We start from the raw sequence: 19201 nt of genomic DNA, 5'->3' as shown, positions 1-19201 counted from the left end.
TCCTGCCCTGGCCAGGCACAGGAGAGGGGGAGATAGATGACAGGTTCAGCCTGCTGGCATTTCTTAAGCACCTATCAGGAATTTCAGAGTATAAACTTTGCTCTGGGTTTTTATTACTTGCCCCTTCTGACCCAGGGAGAGGGTGTCCTGCAGCATACACGTGCCTCTGGGCTGGGTCTGCTCCTCTGGAGCTGGTGCCAAGGTCCCCAGCAGCTCAGGAGCCGGCACTGCTCAGCTGCTGAAGCACTTGACCGTCAGATGCTCAGTGTTCTCATCTCCAACTCCTCATCTTCCTCCGACCAACTCAAGCTGTCATCTGAGTCTTCCTCCTGCACTGCCCCAGGCTCCTCTGCATTGGCAGCCTCCTTCTCCTGCTCGCCACAAGAGTGCAACCTGCTTTGAGGGAGCTCCAGCCTGGCCCAGGAGCCAGGGCTGGCTTTGCAAAGTGTGATCTCCACCTTGGTAGGGACCATGTTCACAAAGCTCTTCTCTATTTTGATGACCTAGAGAGAGGGGAAAATGCAGTGAGCTGGGCTGGGGAGGGCAGGCAGCACATGCTAATCCTTCCTCTTACTGGCAGAGCCCTGCCAGAGGAGAAGAGAGGAGAGATCTCCTCTCCTTGTGTGCCAGGAGACAGAACAGGATGAAACCTGGGCTCCAGCTGTGCTTCAAAGTGTTGCGTCTAAGCAGCACCACAGTGCCGGTACGGAGCTTAGAAGAGCTCAACTAGTTGTAGCCACATGCACGGCTGCGGTACAGCCCTCTCCCCATGGCAGAGAGCTGTGCTGAGGCACAGGCACACCCACACCCGGCAGCACACTCTGCTGCCTGCGAGCGCAGGCAGCATGTACCAGAAATAAATGCAAGAAATGTACATGCACATTCCTCAGTCTCACTGTTCCTCCCCAGCTGGCAAGCAGCTGAGAAATCAGAGAGCAAGTCTCTTCCCCCACTGCCTGCCCACAGGCACAGCAGTATTGCAGGGGTAGACAGGGACCTGCTGGGACAAAGACCCTTTGGGACAGTCTGGGACCAAACCCAAAATGCCTACAGAGCCAGCAGTGACATCCAGCTCTGCTCTTATTCCAGGATTGAAAGGTGCAGCCACCAGCAGACTCCTAAACAACCCTTAAACAACCTCCTCACAACCCTTAAAGCATTTTTGAGCAGAGATGGCTATAAATGCCAGTATCTGGGTGACTTGCTCCCAAACGATCCCAACAAGAGCAAGCCAGTGCTGTGGCAGCATTTAAAAGAGAGTAGCCAGGGTGCCTCAAGTAGTGCAGAGCAGTCAGACGGCCACCGAGCCCAGGCATAGTCCTGGCATGGCTCTCAGGGGGTATTACCACCATGGGATCAATAGAGAAAAAACTAATTTCCTCATCAGCCTTTCTTGCTATAGAAAACCAGAGCTCTGGAGATAAATGGGTCCTCTCTGCTATGACAGCCGTGGTGGACCTGTGTTCTCCACAAGGCTTTGAGACTTGGCAATGAATCTCACTGAGGAAGGGACTATGAAATGGCTGTTTGTTCCACAGATGTGCCAGCCATGGAAAGAGACAGCATCCCGGGTGCCATAGAATTTGTATGCAATAATACAGTCAAAGTCTGCCTTATGCTCCACGTACAGGAAGGACTGTATAGAAATTGCAGCAACAACCATTTCGCTGCTTTTTCAAAAGTCTGAGAATCCTGACTATGCAGAGAGTAATTTTCCTTAGCAGAAGCCTGTGTTTGGGGCTGCAAACTCTTCTCCCAGAGCACAGGCTGCCTCACAGCATTGCAGCCCAGCCCCACACAGACTACTAGAATAGGGAAATCAAAGTAAACAGGATCTTACCCCCCAGAGATCCAGTTCTGTCTGGAAAATCTTATTCCCTTCAAAGATGATGTGAACCTCAAGCTGAAAGATCAATAGAAAATTATCTGAGTGGATAGCACAGCACTGCTAGAGCTCTTCCCCTGGACAGTGCAGCTGCCTTCCAGCACCATAATGCATCCCACATCCTGGCTACAGTGTAAGGGTTTGGCGATTCCCTCGTCATCTGGGAGCATTTCACCCCCTTCAGAGCATGCCAGGTTCACCTCTGCCACCAATAGAGGGATTCAAGGCCAGCAAAGCCACCCACTGAGGCTGAGCACCACTGAACCAGAGTGGTTGGGCAGATGCTGCTGCAGCAGCAAAACCACTGGGCTCTCAGCTTGGGGACGGCAAGTTAGCAGTGTGAACCCTAGCTGCAACAACAGACCCAACAAGCCCTCAAAGAGCTCCAGGCACCCAGCTGGCTCCTGGCTCTTGGGTCATCAAAATCGGTGCTATGAAAGTGTGCATCGCCAGCCCAGCTCTGCTGGCCCCACTCACCACAGTGTGGTTGGCTTTCACGCTGCTGAGGGCAGGCAGGGGGTTCTTGGCATAGACCGTCACTACCACCTGGCTGCTGGTTTGGTGCCAGTCCTGCCGGCACAACACCGCCTTCTTGTCCTGCCAGGGAGAGGAAGCCATCATGGCACAGCTTCTAGCCCAAGCACACCCCAAACACAGGGGATGTCTGTGCTGGAGGATGCTCCTTTGCAGGTCTCCTTCGCAGAGCCCCAGCTGAGGTTGGCATCAGCTAAGCAAGATCAAACCTGCCTTTTGTGCAGGTTTTTAAGGGGAAGTGGTTCATGTGAAGGTGGGCAGCCCCTACCAGGCTGTCCTGTGCAACATGGGGCATCTGTGTTGTGCTTGGGATTGCTCCAGAATGACATGTTAAGACCAGAGACATCCTCTTCTTGTTCAAGAGTCACTCTGCTGTGCCCAAGTTCGTAGGCACTGTGCACAGTCAGGAAACTCAGTCTGAAGGGCAGTGCAGGGGCTGTTGCTGGACATGGATCATGCCACCATGCTAAATTTGGGAGACAGATGAGCCCCAACTGGCCACATTTCATCATTCTCCCACAGAACTCCTACTTCATCCATGCAACAGGCAGCTTTGGCCCCACCAGGCATTTCTAAGCATCACCAGGAGACTGACCCCCTGCAGCCCTCGGCATTGCCAGCCAAAGAAATGTCCCAGGAGGAATCCCAGCCCCAAAATCAGGTGACAATTAGCACAAAGCATCTGCATCACAACATCACAGTTCATTCACTGCAGCCTCCTTTACATCCACTACATGTTTTCTGCTCCAGGACAAAGAACAGACTGGGCTCAGAGGGGGTTGCTGACTGAGAGGAACATGATGCACTTTCAGGGATATCCTGGGCTGCTTTGGTGTAACTTTCCCAGCTCAAGCCTTTTTCCAGCAAAGAGCTTTCCTGGGGAAACTTGCACACACCATACAATATTGGGAATTGGGATCTTCTCCCCATTGCCCTGCTGCAAAACCAGGTCACTATGTAGATGAGGTTCCTCCTGGGAAGCAGTTGCAGAAGGAGGGAAAAAAAAAACCAACAAAAAACCCCACTAAAACCAAATTCAGTCATCTGCAGTCATCTGTCAAAATTTTTGGGGTTTGGGGTTTTTTATCAGGGCTTTTCCTGCGCTCAGCTGCCTGTCCCTGTGTGGCGGCCTGCAGTGCTGGCTACGCCATGCCTGGGGACAGCTCCTGCCTCGTTCAGCTTCCTGTTGCACATCTGCCCATTGGGTGTGAGAGCTGACACATTTTGTGAATGCAGGAGCAGCATTTTAAACAGCAGATGGGTGAAGAGTGTGCATTCAAATGCTGCACAGTCATCAATTATGAAAATTAAGAGGATTATATGCAGAAACTGGTGTGAATGCAGAGCAAGGGAAGGGGCACTCTTCGGGTGCCAGATAGTGGCACTTTGCTCACACAAGTTGCCCCTACCAAGAGCCCCCTTACCCCCTTCCCTGTCCAGCAGTGCTGCCCACTGCTGCAGCCCAGCTGCTCCAGGAAGGCGCTGAAGTCTGTCGTTTTGACTCCACAGCAGCTCCAGTACTTCATCCTGGGGAGAGCGGGATGACCTGAGTGGGGAGCACCCATGGGAGCAGGAGAGGGGACCACAGCAGGCTTCGGGGTGGTGGGGAAGAGGGGCTTGGAACCAGCAGCTCCCCCTGCCCACCTGACACCCCAGGGGGCGTCACCCACGACTGCACTGGCCGTGCTGCTGAGGCCACACAACCTTGTGATGCAGCACTTTCAGCCCTCAGCACGGTCAGTTTGCTCCCCAGTAAAGGGTTGTTTCTTACCCCTCATGGAAGACAGGAACACCAGGATGGAAAGTACAAACCTCTGTGTTGCTCTCTGGGCCCTGGTAGATCTGTGGAGCAAGAAGCAAAGGAAAATTTCAGTTGTGCCTCTGGCACAGCATGGCATGGAACAGCAAGGCATCTGCCCATCGGTGCCCATCCCTGCGTAGGGCACAGCATGATGCCCAACATCACCCTTTCACAGGGTCCAGCATCTATGAGGACTAACTCTGGGACTATGCCCAGCTGGCAGCCCGGCACTGGTTCCTGCTCCCTGCCAGCCGGACAGCCACCCTGGCCTTGCCAGGACCCCAGTATCATCCCCGTGACCCTGGCAGCAGCCCTTCTGTATGTCCTCTCCCAAACACAGCCTGGTCCCAGCTCGGGGCTGGGCAGCATTGGGACAGTGGGCAAGTTTGGATACCACAGAAACTTGCGCTGAGGTGCAAGGGGCCATTTGCCCATCCTGTCTTTTCCCCTCCTTCCCAGAGCGTGTCAGTCTTGTGTCCTTATCCACCTCGCACCTTTTGCTCCCTGCTCACTCCCCTCTCTGTTGCTTTCCAAGCATGCTGGCCATCCAGCAGCTTGGTCCCTCCAGCACATGCCTTGGGGCAGGCAGATAGTCCTACCCAAGGTGGTCTTGGAGCAAGATAGAAAGTAGGCTGTACTGCATTAATTAAATGCAGGTGAGACTTATTCCACATGCATTTTACCTATATGCCCATATCCTGAATATATGCTATATTTCATTGCAAGCAATTAGCAGCAATGAAATGCAAATATACCACCAATCCAGGAATCTGGAAGCCTCTTGCAGGAATGTGGCTGGGAGGCAAGAGAGGCAGCTGCTCCAGGGACAGAATGAGCAGGAGCTGATGGAGCTGATGGGTGCTGCCACCTCCCACCCACCTGGCACCCTGCCCCACAGCTGGTGGCAGTTGTGAGATGAGCCCCTGCACTGGATTTGTGATGCTCCTGGCAATGGCACAGACCATGAAAAGATGGGACCCTGCTGGGTACTCACCGCCTTGCAGGCTGCATTCTTGCAGATGGTGCCAGCTCTCACCTGGGCAGCCGCTTCCCCTGTGAGAGCAACATAGTTTCACCCTGGGGCATGCACCATACACACATGACCCCAAACCGCCCCACAGCCCCACTGCCATCTCCCCAGCTTAGCATGCATGGCCCCTGAGCACAGTGCATTGCAATGCATCTCCAAGATGCAGCTCTGTGGGTCAGCAGGTGGCTGAGCATGTAGCGCCCGCCATCCTGCGCTGAACCTGCCATGCAAAACCCCATGCCGAACTTGCCACATGCAACCCCGCTGCCATCCATCAGCTCATCACTACCTGCACAACTGCCCTCAGGTACTTTGTCCTTGGAGGACAGGTTCAGTTTCTGCAGAGCTTGCTCCAGAGACCTGGATACTTTAATCGGCAGCAGTTGTCTTGGCTCATCAAAGCTGGGGAACAGCAGCAGCAAAGGCCGAGTGGGTTTTTTTTGCAATTTAAGTGTTGTTGCCTCTTCTGAGGAAGCAGCAGGGTAGGACACATGTAGAAGAAGTGGCACAGCAGGGTGACACTGTTAGCTGAGCCCATCTCACCTTGGTCTTTCCTGCTGCATCTTCTCAGCTGATTTTGGTCTTTGCATTATGAGCTCCTCCACTGGTTTGGCCTTCAGCTTGTCTGAGGCCTCCTCTTGGCCAACAGGCACAGGGGGCTTCTCCTTGCTGTGAAACCCCTTTGTGCATCCCTGAGCAGCAGAGGCAAGCATGGCAGACAGGTCTTAGCTCTGCTGCACCCCAGCCTGGCAGCTGAGGTGCAGCAAGAGTCTCCCCCACGTCCCCAAGCCTCTGCTGCCTCCTTCCCCTCCACAGAACTGTTCAGACATTCACAGCTGTGCTGACGCTTAGGGCATTTGTGTTGATCCTGCAGGATCCTGGTGGGGGATCCCAGCCCCTTCCAGCACCCTTCTCTGGAGCACCTGCCCTGCACTTTGGGAGCAGCACCCTTGCTTTCAGGATCCTTGGAAGCAGACAAGAAATCCCCAGCCCACAGGGTGAAGGGGGTAGCCTTGGCACAGGATGGGAACGGGACAGGACAGAGAAGGGGCAAGGAGGAGAGGACGGAGGAGCAGCAGGTGCATTTGGGCTGGCAGGTCACTCACCTTTATGGAGAGGAACTCAGAGAAGTCCGTTGTGCGTTTCTTGCAACAAGACCAGCCCTAGGCACCAGGAGATGACAAACTGGTCAGGTGTGGGCAATCCCGCCAGGCACAAGGTCCCTCCCTGCAGCTGCAGCCCTGGCTCATGTCCCACTCACCTTCAGGGCATCGTGGAAGATGGGGACACCTGGATGATACAGGCAGGAATCTGAAAAGGGAAAATCAGGCAGAATCTTTCAGGAGGAGCAATCCTTCCCACGAGCCACCCATGACACCCAGCAGCTCCTGAGCCAGTTCCTGCCATGCAGGCTGCCTGTGCTGGGCTCGGCTCAGCCCTGCTTGGTAGCTCAGGCTGCAGCATGGTGGCTGAGGCTGCAGACCGGGAAAGCAGTGTGTATTCCCACTCACCTTGGTGCAAGGCAGACGAGCCCACTTACCCTTGGTGTTGTGCTCAGGATCAAACCTCTGCCCACAGCCTTTGTTGTAGCACAGCGACGCCATAGCTCAGGCGTACTTGCAGTGTCCTTGACTCCTTCCACAGAAATCCCATCAATCTCTTCCCTGCCCATGATCCCCCCTCTGCTTCCCCGCAGTTTCCAACCCAGGCGCTGGGAGGTGGTTTTGACTATCTTTGGAGGCAGCCAGAGGAGGTGGCTGGTAACTGGAGAGCAGGCTAAAGATGGACATAGCAGCTTGGCAGCTGACGGGACCTGGTGCTCACATTATGTCGAGAGGCATTTCTGTCCTGCCGCTGTGACTGGCAGAGGGAATGGGCACTGCAGGGTGGATCTGCACTTGGGGTGGGCAAAAGACCTCCCAGTGCCTGCTGTCCCATCAGCATCCGGCATGGAGGCATCAGTGCCACCCCAGTGCTCATGTTTGGCTTGGGGCAACCTGCGACTCCTCTTGACCAACTGCTCTCAGTTTCTTTAGCATTTGTAGAAGTAGCTGAAAGTTTCCTGCAAAAGAAGGAAAGAGACTTCCCAGAGTCCCAGGGCAAAACCTGTGCTGATCTCCCCCAGACCCAAAAGGCAGGATAATCTGCTAGACAGAGGTACCAGCAGACCAAAGCAGTGCATGTGGCCAAGACATCCTTTGATGCAGGGTCTTGTGCAACCCAGGGAAATTTGTCCCCTGGAAAATCATTGTCGTCACAGAAGAAGAGCGCAAAATGTTACATGGGCCCCCTGTATCCAGGAGAGTTTTGCTTGGACTCCCTACTCCCATTCTGGGACCCAAGGAAACCCTCTTGAGAGCAAAGGTATTACTTAGTTCCTACAAGCATCTAAAGCAAATACTATTTTCTTTGTGTTGTTCCTGTTTGCAGAGACAGCTGTTTCCTGGGTGCTGCCCTGACCTGCTGGAGCACACAGTGCCTGGAGAGCATTACTGCTCAGAAACTGGGTTCAACGTAAGCCCTTGGCTCTATCAGACAGTGCAAAGGGCAGGTCCTCTAGGGAGCAGTTGCCCAGGGAGTTCACTCAGGATGGGAACCCACTGGGTTATCAGGGGCTAATGTAACCCCATCCCTGTCCCACAGTGTTTGTTTAACCTAATTAATCTCCTTACAACAGCCTGCAGGATCTGCTGCCACCCCAAGGTGATCTCTGAAGTCCAAAGTTAGGATGAACCCTTGCTGAAATTCTGGAGCTCACCAGAGAGAAGACTCCAGGCTCATTTTACATTGCTCTGCTGCTCCACCACCAGCTCAGTTCAGCCATCCCCACCTTGAGATGCCCTGGCCAGCAGCAATGTAGGGCTTTTCTTTGTCATCTCATTAGCAAGAGAGATGGCCCCACTTGAGGGGAGGACACATATCACCATCAGACCTCCTTATACCTGGGTAGTCTGTGTATAAACCCACATCCAACCCAAAAGCTAGGAGGTAAACATGAGGGCACTGGGGAACTGTCACACCAGCGTAAGTCATGTGCCTCCCTCAAAGGACTGCAATGCCTCAAGACACAATAAATGACCCAATGGTCCCAAAAGTGGGTAAAAAACCACTGCTGGCATCCAGAGCCTCTACTCAGGCAGGAGGGATCATCTGGGACCTGGGAAACTGGGCAGAGCCCTGTGACAGGGGAATTTGTAGTCCTGGGAGCTGAACAGAGCTATAGGATTTCAGATCTCCTTGCTTTTTCCCTGAGCTGTCAGCAAGGCTGCAGCTGTCGCCATCCCAGTGCCAGTGAGAATCTGGAGCTCGGGTTACCTCACATGCCTTGGAGAAAATGCCAAGAGGATGCTGTGGCTGATCCACACATAGGAACCAACGGGTAACTGGTGGGGGGCCACAGCTGAGCAGAGCCCCCTCAGCACCCAAGGAGCAGTGGCAGACAGCTGAGAGCATGCAGCAGCACTGCTCTGCTCTCGCTCCTCTGCTGCACCACTGCAAATGAGGTGGCTTGAAAGACAGAACCTACTGTCAACATAGTACACTGGCATACGGTAGATTGGGGTGTCCACAGCTCATGGCCCAAGGGGAGGTTCTCCAGGGAGGACAAGGTGAGGGGGTGCAGCCTGGGAGACAGACAGGAGACATCCACCATGAAACAGAGGTGAGCTCCAGGGGAACTGCTCTGTTGGCCACCAGCAGATTCAAGGCCCTGCTAGAGTTGATGCTTTAAAAATTAAGAAAAAGAGAAGATGAGGTTCAGGTGGTGGCAAAGAGCATGCTGGACTGCGCATCCATCACGCACCATCTAGATTGAAGATGTGGCTTTCTGGCAGTTGCATTAGGGCCATAGGGCTGCATTCCTGTCATGGTTTTGGCTAGGATAGAGTTAATTTTCACAAGGACCCAGGACAGGTGACCCAAACTAGCCAAAGGCGTATTCCATACCCCATGACCTCCTGCTCGGCATAAAAGGGGCTAGCTGGGGAGAGGTGGCTTCCTCGCAGCTCCAGATTGGTCTTAGTATGGGCTGAGTGTCCAGCCCAGTGGTCCTCTGGTCAGTAAATTACCTTGTTTTATCACCTGCTTTGTATATTCTAAGTACTGTTGTTGTTATTTCCCTCTCCCTTTACTGTCCCAGTAAACTGTCCTTATCCCAACCCACAAGTTTTACCTTTTCCTTCTGATTCTACTCCCCATCCTGCTGATGGGGAGGGGTGAGCGAGCAACTGCGTGGTACTCAGCTGCAGCTGGGGCTGAATCATGACAGCCCTCTTTTGGTGCCCAATGTGGGGCTTGAAGGGTTGAGATAATGACAGATCTGACAGGAGCGTGTTAAAACAAAGTTGTCATCAGTATTTAAAATGTTATTTAAAGAGTCACTGGTCACAATGGTGTTTTGTTTGTTCACATGGCTGTGGTATGTAAATCCTTACTTGCTCTGTTTCCTGCGGTGCTCTTTATCACCTCTGGGAGAGGGGTCAGGATTCTCATTTTGCTGTACTGTGTAATATTGACTTAAGATATGATACCATCAATGGTGATGAGATTAAGCTGGTATTTGTATGTGGCATTGCCGTCATGTCCGTACCTCGGACGACATCTCTTGGAATTGATTATTAATCGCACCCAATCTATGGGCAAGATGGGGGCAGGAGGGGAGGGTACTTTCTCTCGCTCTTTCACCTCCCCTCTTTCCTTAACCTGGTTACAGCAGCTTTTGAGAATTTTGAATACTCTTGCGATGTTCGAGCCAGCATGCTCCTATTGCTATGTCTCCTGAATGTGTTTCAAGTCCTGTTTAGGGTTACAAGAAATTGTTTTAAGAATAGCACCCAGAGATCTGCCCCAAGGCTGGCTGGATAGTCGTGGGTGGCATGGCATGTGGGAGAATATGGGCAGGTATCTAGAGAACTTCTCACCTCCAATGGTTTGGAACTTCACTCCTGAACAACCAGAGGACTCTGATAAAGTGATAGAATATTTGAAAGGAAAATGCTGTGGCTATTCCATAGAGGCACAACTTGCTGCACCGTGCTGGGCCCTGGCCAGTGTCAACCAAACCAAACACTGCTCGATAGTAGGCAGCGCCATGAGGGGGAAAAGAGGGAAAACAGAGCAACAGGAGCTATGTCTACACCAACCCCAGTGACAGGCACTGCAGCTGAACCAAAAAACCCCAACCCGTGCCAGTATCTGTTGCCCCTATATGCACAAAGAAATACACAAAAAAACCAGTTCACTTAGGGATGATGATGAACCTGGACCATCATGGGAACAGGAGGAAGAGGCAGAACCAGAGGCAGTCACTCGATTACTGTCCCTGAGTGAGCTGTGAGATATGCGAAAAGATTTCAGCCGCCTTCCAGGTGAGCACATTATCACCTGGCTGCTCCGGATCTCGGATAATGGGGCCAGTAGCCTGGAATTAGAGGGTAGGGAGGCTGAGCATCTGGGATCCCTGTCTAGGGAAGGGGGCATCAACAAGGCGCTTGGGGAAAAAGGCACAAGCCCTCAGCTTCTGGAGGTGACTTCTGTCAAGCATGAAGGAAATGTATCCCTTCAGTGAAGATGATGTATGTCATCCAGGCAAGTGGATCACCATGGAGAAAGCTATGCAGGTGATGGTTTATTATGACCCAGACAATGTGCAGTTACCCGCAGTTCCTGATGAAGTCCAATGTACCCAATCATGTGGCAAAAGTTTTTACGGAGCACTCCATTGTTGTATGCCAACTCATTGGCAGTGACTGGAAAGGTGAAGAGGCACCAACGGTGGATGAAGTTGCTGGCCAACTCCAGCAATACAAAGAAAGTTTCTCTTCCTCCCTCTTGGCTGTGGAGAAACTGTTCCAGGAGGTCCAGCAACTCGAAGAGAATATGGCCTATTCCCCACCAGTATGGACCAGTATCTCAGCTGTTAGGAGTAAGCATTCCTCTGCTCAAGAGAGAGGTTATAGAGAGTACACACCATGGGGTCTCCTGTGGTTTTACCTGTGTGAGCATGGGGATGACATGAGGAAGTGGGATGGAAACCTATCTTGACCTTAGAGGCACAAGTACGTGAGCTGCAAGGCAAAACAGTTATAAAAGGGATTCTTCCACGAAAAATGCCGCTCCAGTTTCCAGCGGACATCCCCCCAGACTGAGCGAAAGACTTACTTATGATCTTGTTGAAGGGACTCCTGAGTCCTTTTTGGAAGAAGTGAGTAATGAATACGATGAGCAGGATTAGAGGGGCCTTGCCTCCAGCCAGGTGGAGGAGAGGGACAACTGGGTTTATTGAACTGTGTGGATCCGATGGCCTGGCGCATGAGACCCACAGGAGCATAAGGCTTTAGTGGACACTGGTGCACAGTGTACCCTAATGCCATCTGCCCACGAAGGGACAGAACCCATCTGCATTTCTGCAGTTACAGGGGGATCCGAACAGTTGACTCTACTGGAGGCTGAAGTAAATCTAACTGGGAATGAATGGCAAAAGCACCCCATTGTGACTGGCCCAGAGGCTCCATGCATCCTGGGCATAGACTGTCTCAGGAGAGGGTGTTTCAAGGACCCAAAAGGATGCTGGTGGGCTTTTGGAATAGCTGCCTTGGAGACGCAGGAAATTGAACAGTTGTCTGCCCAGTCTCTCAAAGGACCCCTCTTTTGTGGGGTTGCTCAGGATTGAAGAACAACAGGTGCCAATTGCTACCACAACAGCCCACCAACGGCAATATCGCACCAACCAAGACTCCCTGATTCCCATCCATAAGCTGAATCGTCAACTGGAGAGCCAGGGAGTGATCATCCAAACTTGATCACCTTTTAACAGACCTGTACGGCCAGTGTGAAAGTCCAATGGAGAGTGGAGACTGGCAGTAGACTATCGTGGCCTGAATGCAGTCACACCGACGATGAGTGCTGCCGTGCTGGATGTGCTGGAACTTCAATATGAACTGGAATCAAAGGCAGGCAAGTGGTATGCCACAACTGATATCACTAATGCATTTTTTTCCTCAATCCCTTTGGTGGCAGAGCGCGGGCCACAGTTTGCTTTCCCTTGGAGGGGCGTCCAATATACTTGGAATCGACTGTCCCAGGGGTGGAAACACAGCCCCACCATTTGCCATGAACTGATCCAGACTGCACTGGAAAAGGGTGAAGCCCTGGAGCACCTGCAGTACATTGACGACATCATTGTATGGGGCAACACAGCAGAAGTTGTTTCTGAGAAAGGGAAGAAAATAGTCCAAATCCTTCTGAAAGCTGGTTTCACCATAAACCAAAGTAAGGTCAAGGAACCTGCACAGGACATCCAGTTTTTAGAAACAAAATGGCATGATGGGCGTTGTCAGATCCCAATGGATGTGATCAACAGAATAGCAGCTGTGTCTCCACTGACCAACAGAAAGGAAACACAAGCTTCCTTAGGCATTGTGGATTTTTGGAGGATGCATATTCCAAATTACAGTCTCATTGTAAGCCCTATCACATAACCCGGAAGAAGAACGATTTCAAATGGGGCCCTGAGCAAAGACAAGCCTTTGAACAAATTAAACAGGTAATAGTTCACACAGTAGCCCTTGGGGGAGTCTGAGCAAGACCAGATGTTAAAAATGTGCTCTACACTGCAGCCGGGGAGAATGGCCCCACCTGAAGTCTCTGGCAGAAAGCACCAGGGGAGACTCAAGGTCGAGCCCTGGGGTTTTGAGTCGAGGATACAGAGGATCTAAGGCCCGCTACACTCTGACTGAAAAAGAGATATTGGCAGCATACAAAGGGGTTTGAGCTGCTTCAGAAGTGATTGATACTGAAGCACAGCTCCTCCTGCCACCTTGACTGCTGATGCTGGGCTGGATGTTCAAAGAGAGGGTCCCCTCTACGCATCCTGCAACTGATGCTACGTGGAGTAAGTGGGTCTCACTGCTCACACAGGGGGCTTGAATAGGAAACCCCAGTCACCCAGGAATTCTGGAAGTGATCACAGACTGGCCAGAAGCAAGATTTCAGAATATCGCCGGAAGAGAAGGTGATGCATGCTGAAGAGGTACCACCGTATAATAAACTACCAGAAAATGAGAAGCAATATGCCCTGTTCACTGATGGGTCTTGTTACATTGTGGGAAAACATTGGAGGTGAAAGGCTACTGTATGGACTCTCCACATGACAAGTTGCAGCAGCTGCTGAAGGAGAAGGTGATTCGAGCCAGTTTGCAGAGGTGAAAGCCATCCAGCTGGCTTTTGACATTGCTGATTGTGAACAGTGGCTGCTGGTCTACCTCTATAGTGAGTCATGGATGGTGACAAATGCCCTGTGGAAGGGGGGTGGGGGTGGTTACAGCAACAGAAGCAGAGCAACTGGTAGCGCAGAGGCAAACCCATCTGGGCTGCCCCACTGTGGCAAGATATTGCTGCCGGGCTAGAGAAGCTGGTTATAAAAGTACGTCATGTAGATGCCCATGTACCCAAGAGTCAGGCCACTGAGGAACACCAGAACAACCAACAGGTGGATCAGGCTGCTAAGATTGAAGTGGCTCAGGTGGATTTGGACTGGCAACGTAAGGGTGAATTATTTATAGCTTGGTGGGCCCATGACTCCTCAGGCCATCAAGGAAGAGATGAAACATATAGATGGGCTCATGATCGAAGGGTGAACTTAACCATGGATGCTATTACACAGGTTATCTATGAATGTGAAATATGTGCTGCAATCAAGTAAGCCAAGCGGTTAAAGCCTCTCTGGTATGGAGGACGATGGCTGAAATATAAATATGGAGGGGCCTGGCAGATTGATTACATCACACTCCCAAAACCTGCCAAGGCAAGTGACGTGTGCTTACAATGGTGGAAGCAACCACTGGATGACTGGAAACATATCCCGTGCACCATGCCACCACCCAGAACTCTACCCAGGGTCTTGAGAAGCAAGTCTTGTGGTGACATTGCACCCCAGAAAGAATTGAGTCAGACAGTGGGACTCATTTCTGAAACAACCTCATAGACACCTGGGCCAAAGAGCATGGCATTGAGTGGGCGTATCACATCCCCTGTCATGCACCAGCTTCTGGGAAAATTGAACGATACAATGGACTGTTAAAGACTGAGAGCAATGGGTGGTGGGACCCTCAAACATTGGGATACACATTTAGCAAAGGCCACTTGGTTAGTTAACTCTAGGGGGTCTACCAATCGAGCTGGCCCTGCCCAATCAAAACTTTTATGTACTGTAGAAGGGGATAAAGTCCCCATAGTGCACATGAAGAAAATGTTGGGGAAGACAGTCTGGGTTAGCCCTGCTTCAGGCAAAGGCAAACCCACCCATGATATTGCTTTTGCTCAAGGATCTGGGTGCACTTGGTAGGTGATGTGGAAGTCTGATGTGTACCTCAAGGGGACTTGATTTTGGGTGAGAATAGCCAATAAATTAAATTGTATGATGTTAATTGCTAAATAACCCTGCCATTGTATGTCATCATTGCTACACTTGCTATATTCTGTACTGATGGTATTACCATAAGATTCACCCAAATTAATGGAGGATGAAACTGAGCGAAGTGTTGCAATGATGGAAATAGAACTGACTTCAGCAACTGGCGCCCAGCAACTTCCTTGAAATCGACATCTTCAACATGCAGACTGCAAGCATGGACCACACCAGATACACCAGCCACAAGCTCTGGATGCAGCATGCAACAGTCCAACAGCACACATTGTCTCTCCTGCCCTGAGAGACAGTTATGACAGATGGAGACCAAAGTCATGGACTAAATGAACTCAATGGACATTTTAGAGGGATGGCCTATAGACTAAGGGAATGATATCTGTGTATGCATATATATATATATATATGTCAAAGACGGGGAAAGTGGTAGTGATTAATTGGAAGTGTAGGATCTGGGCATGAAGTAGACTGTTGTGTTGGGTTTGCGTGGCAGGGTTTTGGTGGCGGGGGGGCTACAGGGGTGGCTTCTGTGAGAAGCTGCTAGAAGCTCCCCCTGTGTCTGACAGAGCCAATGCCAGCCGGCTCTAAGACGGGCCCGCCGCTGGCCAAGGCCAAGCCAATCAGCGCCTCTGTGATAACATATTTAAGAAGAAGGAAAACACTTAGAGAGAGAGAGCTTTTGCAGTCGGAGAGAGGAGTGAGAAGATGTAAGAAACTCTGCAGACACCAAGGTCAGTGCAGATGGAGGGGGAGGAGGTGCTCCAGGCGCCGGAGCAGAGATCCCCCTGCAGCCCATGGTGAAGACCATGGTGAAGCAGGCTGTCCCCCTGCAGCCCATGGAGGAAGGATGAGGGGGTGTAGCGATTCCACCTGCAGCCCGTGGAGGACCCCACGTCGGAGCAGGTGGAGGCACCTGAAGGAGGCTGTGGCCCGTGGGAAGCCCACGCTGGAGCAAGTTCCTGGCCGGACCGGTGGACCCGTGAAGAGGGGAGCCCATACCAGGGCAGGTTTGCTGGCAGGACTTGTGACCCTGTGGGGGACCCCACGCTGGAGCAGTTTGCTCCTGAAGGTCTGCACCTCGTGAGAGGGACTCCATGCTGGAGCAGGGGAACGATGAGAGGAGTCCTCCCCCTGAGGATGAAGAAGCGGCAGAAATGACGTGAGATGAACTGACCATAACTCCCACTCCCCGTCCCCCTGTGCTGCTGAGGGGGGGAAGGTTGAAGCCGGGAGTGAAGTTGAGCCCGGGAAGATGGGAGGGGTGGGGGGAAGTGTTTTAAGAGTTGATTTTATTTTCTCATTCCTCTACTCTGTTTTGCCTAGTAATAAATTAGATGAATTCCCTCTCTAAGTTTGGTCTGTTTTGCTCGTGATGATAACTAGTGAGTGATCTCTCCCTGTCCTTATCTCGACCTACAAGCATTTTGTTATGCCTTTTCTCCCCTGTTTAGTGAATGAGGGGAGTGAGAGAGCGGCTCTGGTGGGCACCTGGCCTCCAGCCAGGGTCAACCCACCACAACTGTACAGAATAAGGGGTGGATAGCGTCCTGGTTTCAGCTAGGATAGTTAGTTTTCACAAGGAGACAGGACAGGTGACCCAAACTGGCCACAGGGGTATTCCATACCATATGATGTCATGCTCAACATAAAAGGGGGCTAGTTGGGGAAGGGTGGCTTCCACGTGGCTCCGGGATGGTCTTAGTGTGGGCTGAGTGTCTGGTCAGTCGTTTGGTCGGTAAATTTCCTTGTGTTATCACCCGCTTTGTATATTCTAAGCACCGTTGTTGTTACTTCCCTCTCCCTTTGCTGTCCCAGTAAACTGTCCTTATTCCAACCCACGAGTTTTACCTTTTTCTTCTGATTCTCCTCCCCATCCTGCAGCGGGGCGGGGAGCAAGTGGCTGAGTGGTGCTCACAGTTGCTGAGTCCAGCCCTCCTCCGGGGCAAAGCTCCAAGTAAAGCATAAGTCACCATGCAAGCAGGCCACACAGGGACAGTTGTGACCAACACCTTTGAAACAGCTTGCAAGGGATGAGCTAACTGAGAATAAAAAATAAAGCCTGTTTAGTTTATGTGCACTTAATTTGATAAATACCAGAACAAAAAGGAGATAGAAATAAGGACCAAATTATTCTCAAACCAAATTTAATGTGTTTGCCCTTGAACAATCAGGGTCAGTGTAAAACACACACCCCCCCCCCGAGTCCTGGTGAGAACACGCTGGATGCCTCCAGGGAGAGAAACCCAGCTCACTCCAACCCTTCAGTCATTTGGGATGGTATGCTGAGGCCAGGGTAGTGGGAAGGGAGTGTATTTCTAAAGTAGGGAGTAGTTCCTCCATACAAAACGCTGGTTAGGAGAAGGAAAATCCCTGACATATCTATTACGGCTATGGATGCTACACAAAGCTAGTAGGCAGGATTAATGTTTTAGTTATTTGGGAAATAAAATCTTCCCCATAAGAATATGTGCTGAGCAATTCTGCAGCAGAAGTTCTGCCTAGCTGCTCCTCTTCTGACAGCACTGCTCAGGGGTTATGTACCGGCTGTTGTCCAAGAGGCCTGCACTGATTGTATTCAACAGCTCAGAGAACAGGTTTGAAAAAGACTAGAAAATCATCAGAAATGGGGATGTGGGCAAGCTTCACAGAATCACAGAGTAGTTTGGGTTGGAAGGGACCTCAAAGATCATCTAGTTCTAACCCCTCTGCCATGGGCAGGGACACCTTCCACTAGACCACGTTGCCCAAAGCCCCATCCAACCTGGCCTTGAACACTTCCAGTGAAGGGGCATACACAGCTTCTCTGGGCAACCTGTTCCAGTGCCTCATCACCCTCACGGTAAAGAATTTCTTCCAAATATCTAATCTAAATCTACCCTCTTTCAGTTTAAAGCCATTACCCCTCATTCTATCACTACACTCTTTGATAAACAGTCCCTCCCCATCTTTCCTGTAGGCCCCTTTAGGTACTGGAAGGCCACAATTAGGTCTCCCTGGAACCTTCTCTTCTCCAGGCCAAACAACCTCAACTCTCATTTCATCTCTCCATTCAAGGAACACTGCCCATCCGCAGCTTAGGTTATTACAGGGCTATTGCCCCAACACTCTGGTCTCACTGCATAATTACACCTTCAAACTGGAATCCCTCACCCTGCTGATGGGGATTTTCTCCCTGTAGTTCAGGCAGTGTCTTGCTCCCAGAGATAATTTCATCTCCTTGGAGCTGAGCAGCATGCTAAAGGAGTCCATTTACTCCAGTGCTCGCTCTGAAAATGCATGCAATATTCCTCATCAAAAAGTTCACTTCAGTCCTCAACAGGAACCAGTCCAAAAAGAGAAGAGTTCAGTCTACTCCTAAGACTCAGTTTTCTTGTCATTAGCATCCATAATAAAAACCTGCTGCCCGAAATAGCCTGAACTGGCAGGAAGAGTGGAGTTTTACAGATTTTCTTTTGGAGGGTCCTGTTGCCTTAAAGCATGGTCACTATGAGCTCAGGTAGAGCAGAGGGGCCAGGCTGTAGTGAGGGAAAGTATCTCAAAGGCAGTGTTGTGCCTGGCTGAGCTCCCTGCTTTCTGCCTCTCCTTTTGGCTACCTCCAGCACTCACGTGACTCACCAGGTAGACAAGCAGGTACTGAAGCCACGACCAAGACAGAAGAGAGAATGATGGCTCCTTTCAGCAAGGCCACAGGAAATCACATCTTCCTTCTTTCAGCTCCCAAAGGTAGCTCACTGGGGAAGTAGCTTAGCATATTCCACCACTTGTAGCTTTCTATGATAAATGACAACTTCTAGTGAGATGCACTGTGCTAGAAAAAAAAAAAAAAGAAACGTTTACTGCTTTGATGTGAAAAAATTATCCAGGTACCAGTTGGATTTTTCAGCTTTATCTTTGATTCTTGCAAATGCAGTCACTGTTGTTAAAGGGGAAGCTGCATAAAGCACAAGTTTTAACTTCTGAAGCCCACAAATGATGGGAGTTTAAAGCTAAGAGCAAAGTGATAAGAACCAGACTGCTCATCAGTCCTTGGTCTGATATGAACTGATACTGCATAAGTGCATTTTAAACAAGCTGATCAGATACGACAGCAAGAGGCAAGGGTGTATCTTCATGACAGTCAAAATACTTCATCAGTCTGCAGTTAAATAGCCAGCGATCTGGAAAAGCACGCATTCCCTTCTGCGCACTGTCTGAACCTCAGCACATCACAATAGTGCTTGGGCAGTCTGGCCTCTGGAGCTGCACTTGTTACCTTATCCAAGCAGTGCAAGCACCAACGGCTAAACCCAAAGTGCTTCAGCAGACTCCAGCATCTGGAAGTGGTCTGGAGTGAGACAGCCGTGCTTGCTCCTGTGCCCAGCCTTAAATGCTTCTGCACTACAAGCAGTCCCTGGTGCCATTTCTTCTTGCTGTATGCCTCTGAAAACCTTAGCAATGGTTTGCTTTACAATTTCCTTACTAGAACCTCAGACACAGGTTTTCAGTCTCTTCCTTTAAGGCAAATGAGAATAGTTACCTCCAGCATTC

General features: G+C 51.0%; 1 protein-coding gene across 1 annotated transcript; it reads right to left on the bottom strand.

The window, feature by feature from the left end:
* Window positions 1-102: 102 nt before the first annotated feature.
* Window positions 103-16537, bottom strand: ITGB1BP2 (integrin subunit beta 1 binding protein 2). The gene is made up of 12 exons (XM_054838944.1): window positions 16523-16537; window positions 6791-7312; window positions 6512-6561; window positions 6357-6413; window positions 5794-5942; window positions 5540-5652; window positions 5215-5273; window positions 4191-4261; window positions 3844-3946; window positions 2363-2482; window positions 1841-1903; window positions 103-503 (listed from the first exon to the last, which is right to left on the bottom strand). The coding sequence occupies exons 2-12, from the start codon at window positions 6852-6854 to the stop codon at window positions 255-257; spliced, it is 1098 nt and encodes a 365-aa protein (XP_054694919.1). The 5' UTR covers window positions 6855-7312; window positions 16523-16537; the 3' UTR covers window positions 103-254.
* Between the last annotated feature and the right edge of the window lie 2664 nt (window positions 16538-19201).

The sequence above is a fragment of the Grus americana genome, chromosome 12 (genome assembly GCF_028858705.1).
Source record: "Grus americana isolate bGruAme1 chromosome 12, bGruAme1.mat, whole genome shotgun sequence".
In the NCBI taxonomy this organism is placed as follows: domain Eukaryota; kingdom Metazoa; phylum Chordata; class Aves; order Gruiformes; family Gruidae; genus Grus; species Grus americana.
This window is presented reverse-complemented; position numbering and strand designations above follow the sequence as displayed.

Coding starts and splice junctions, on each gene's coding strand:
- ITGB1BP2 (XM_054838944.1), bottom strand. CDS start 6,854: ATGGCGTCGCTGTGCTACAACAAAGGCTGTGGGCAGAGGTTTGATCCT. Junction 6,562..6,790: donor TCCTGAGCACAACACCAAGG/GTAAGTGGGCTC, acceptor TTCCCTTTTCAG/ATTCCTGCCTGTATCATCCA. Junction 6,414..6,511: donor TCTTCCACGATGCCCTGAAG/GTGAGTGGGACA, acceptor CCTGGTGCCTAG/GGCTGGTCTTGTTGCAAGAA.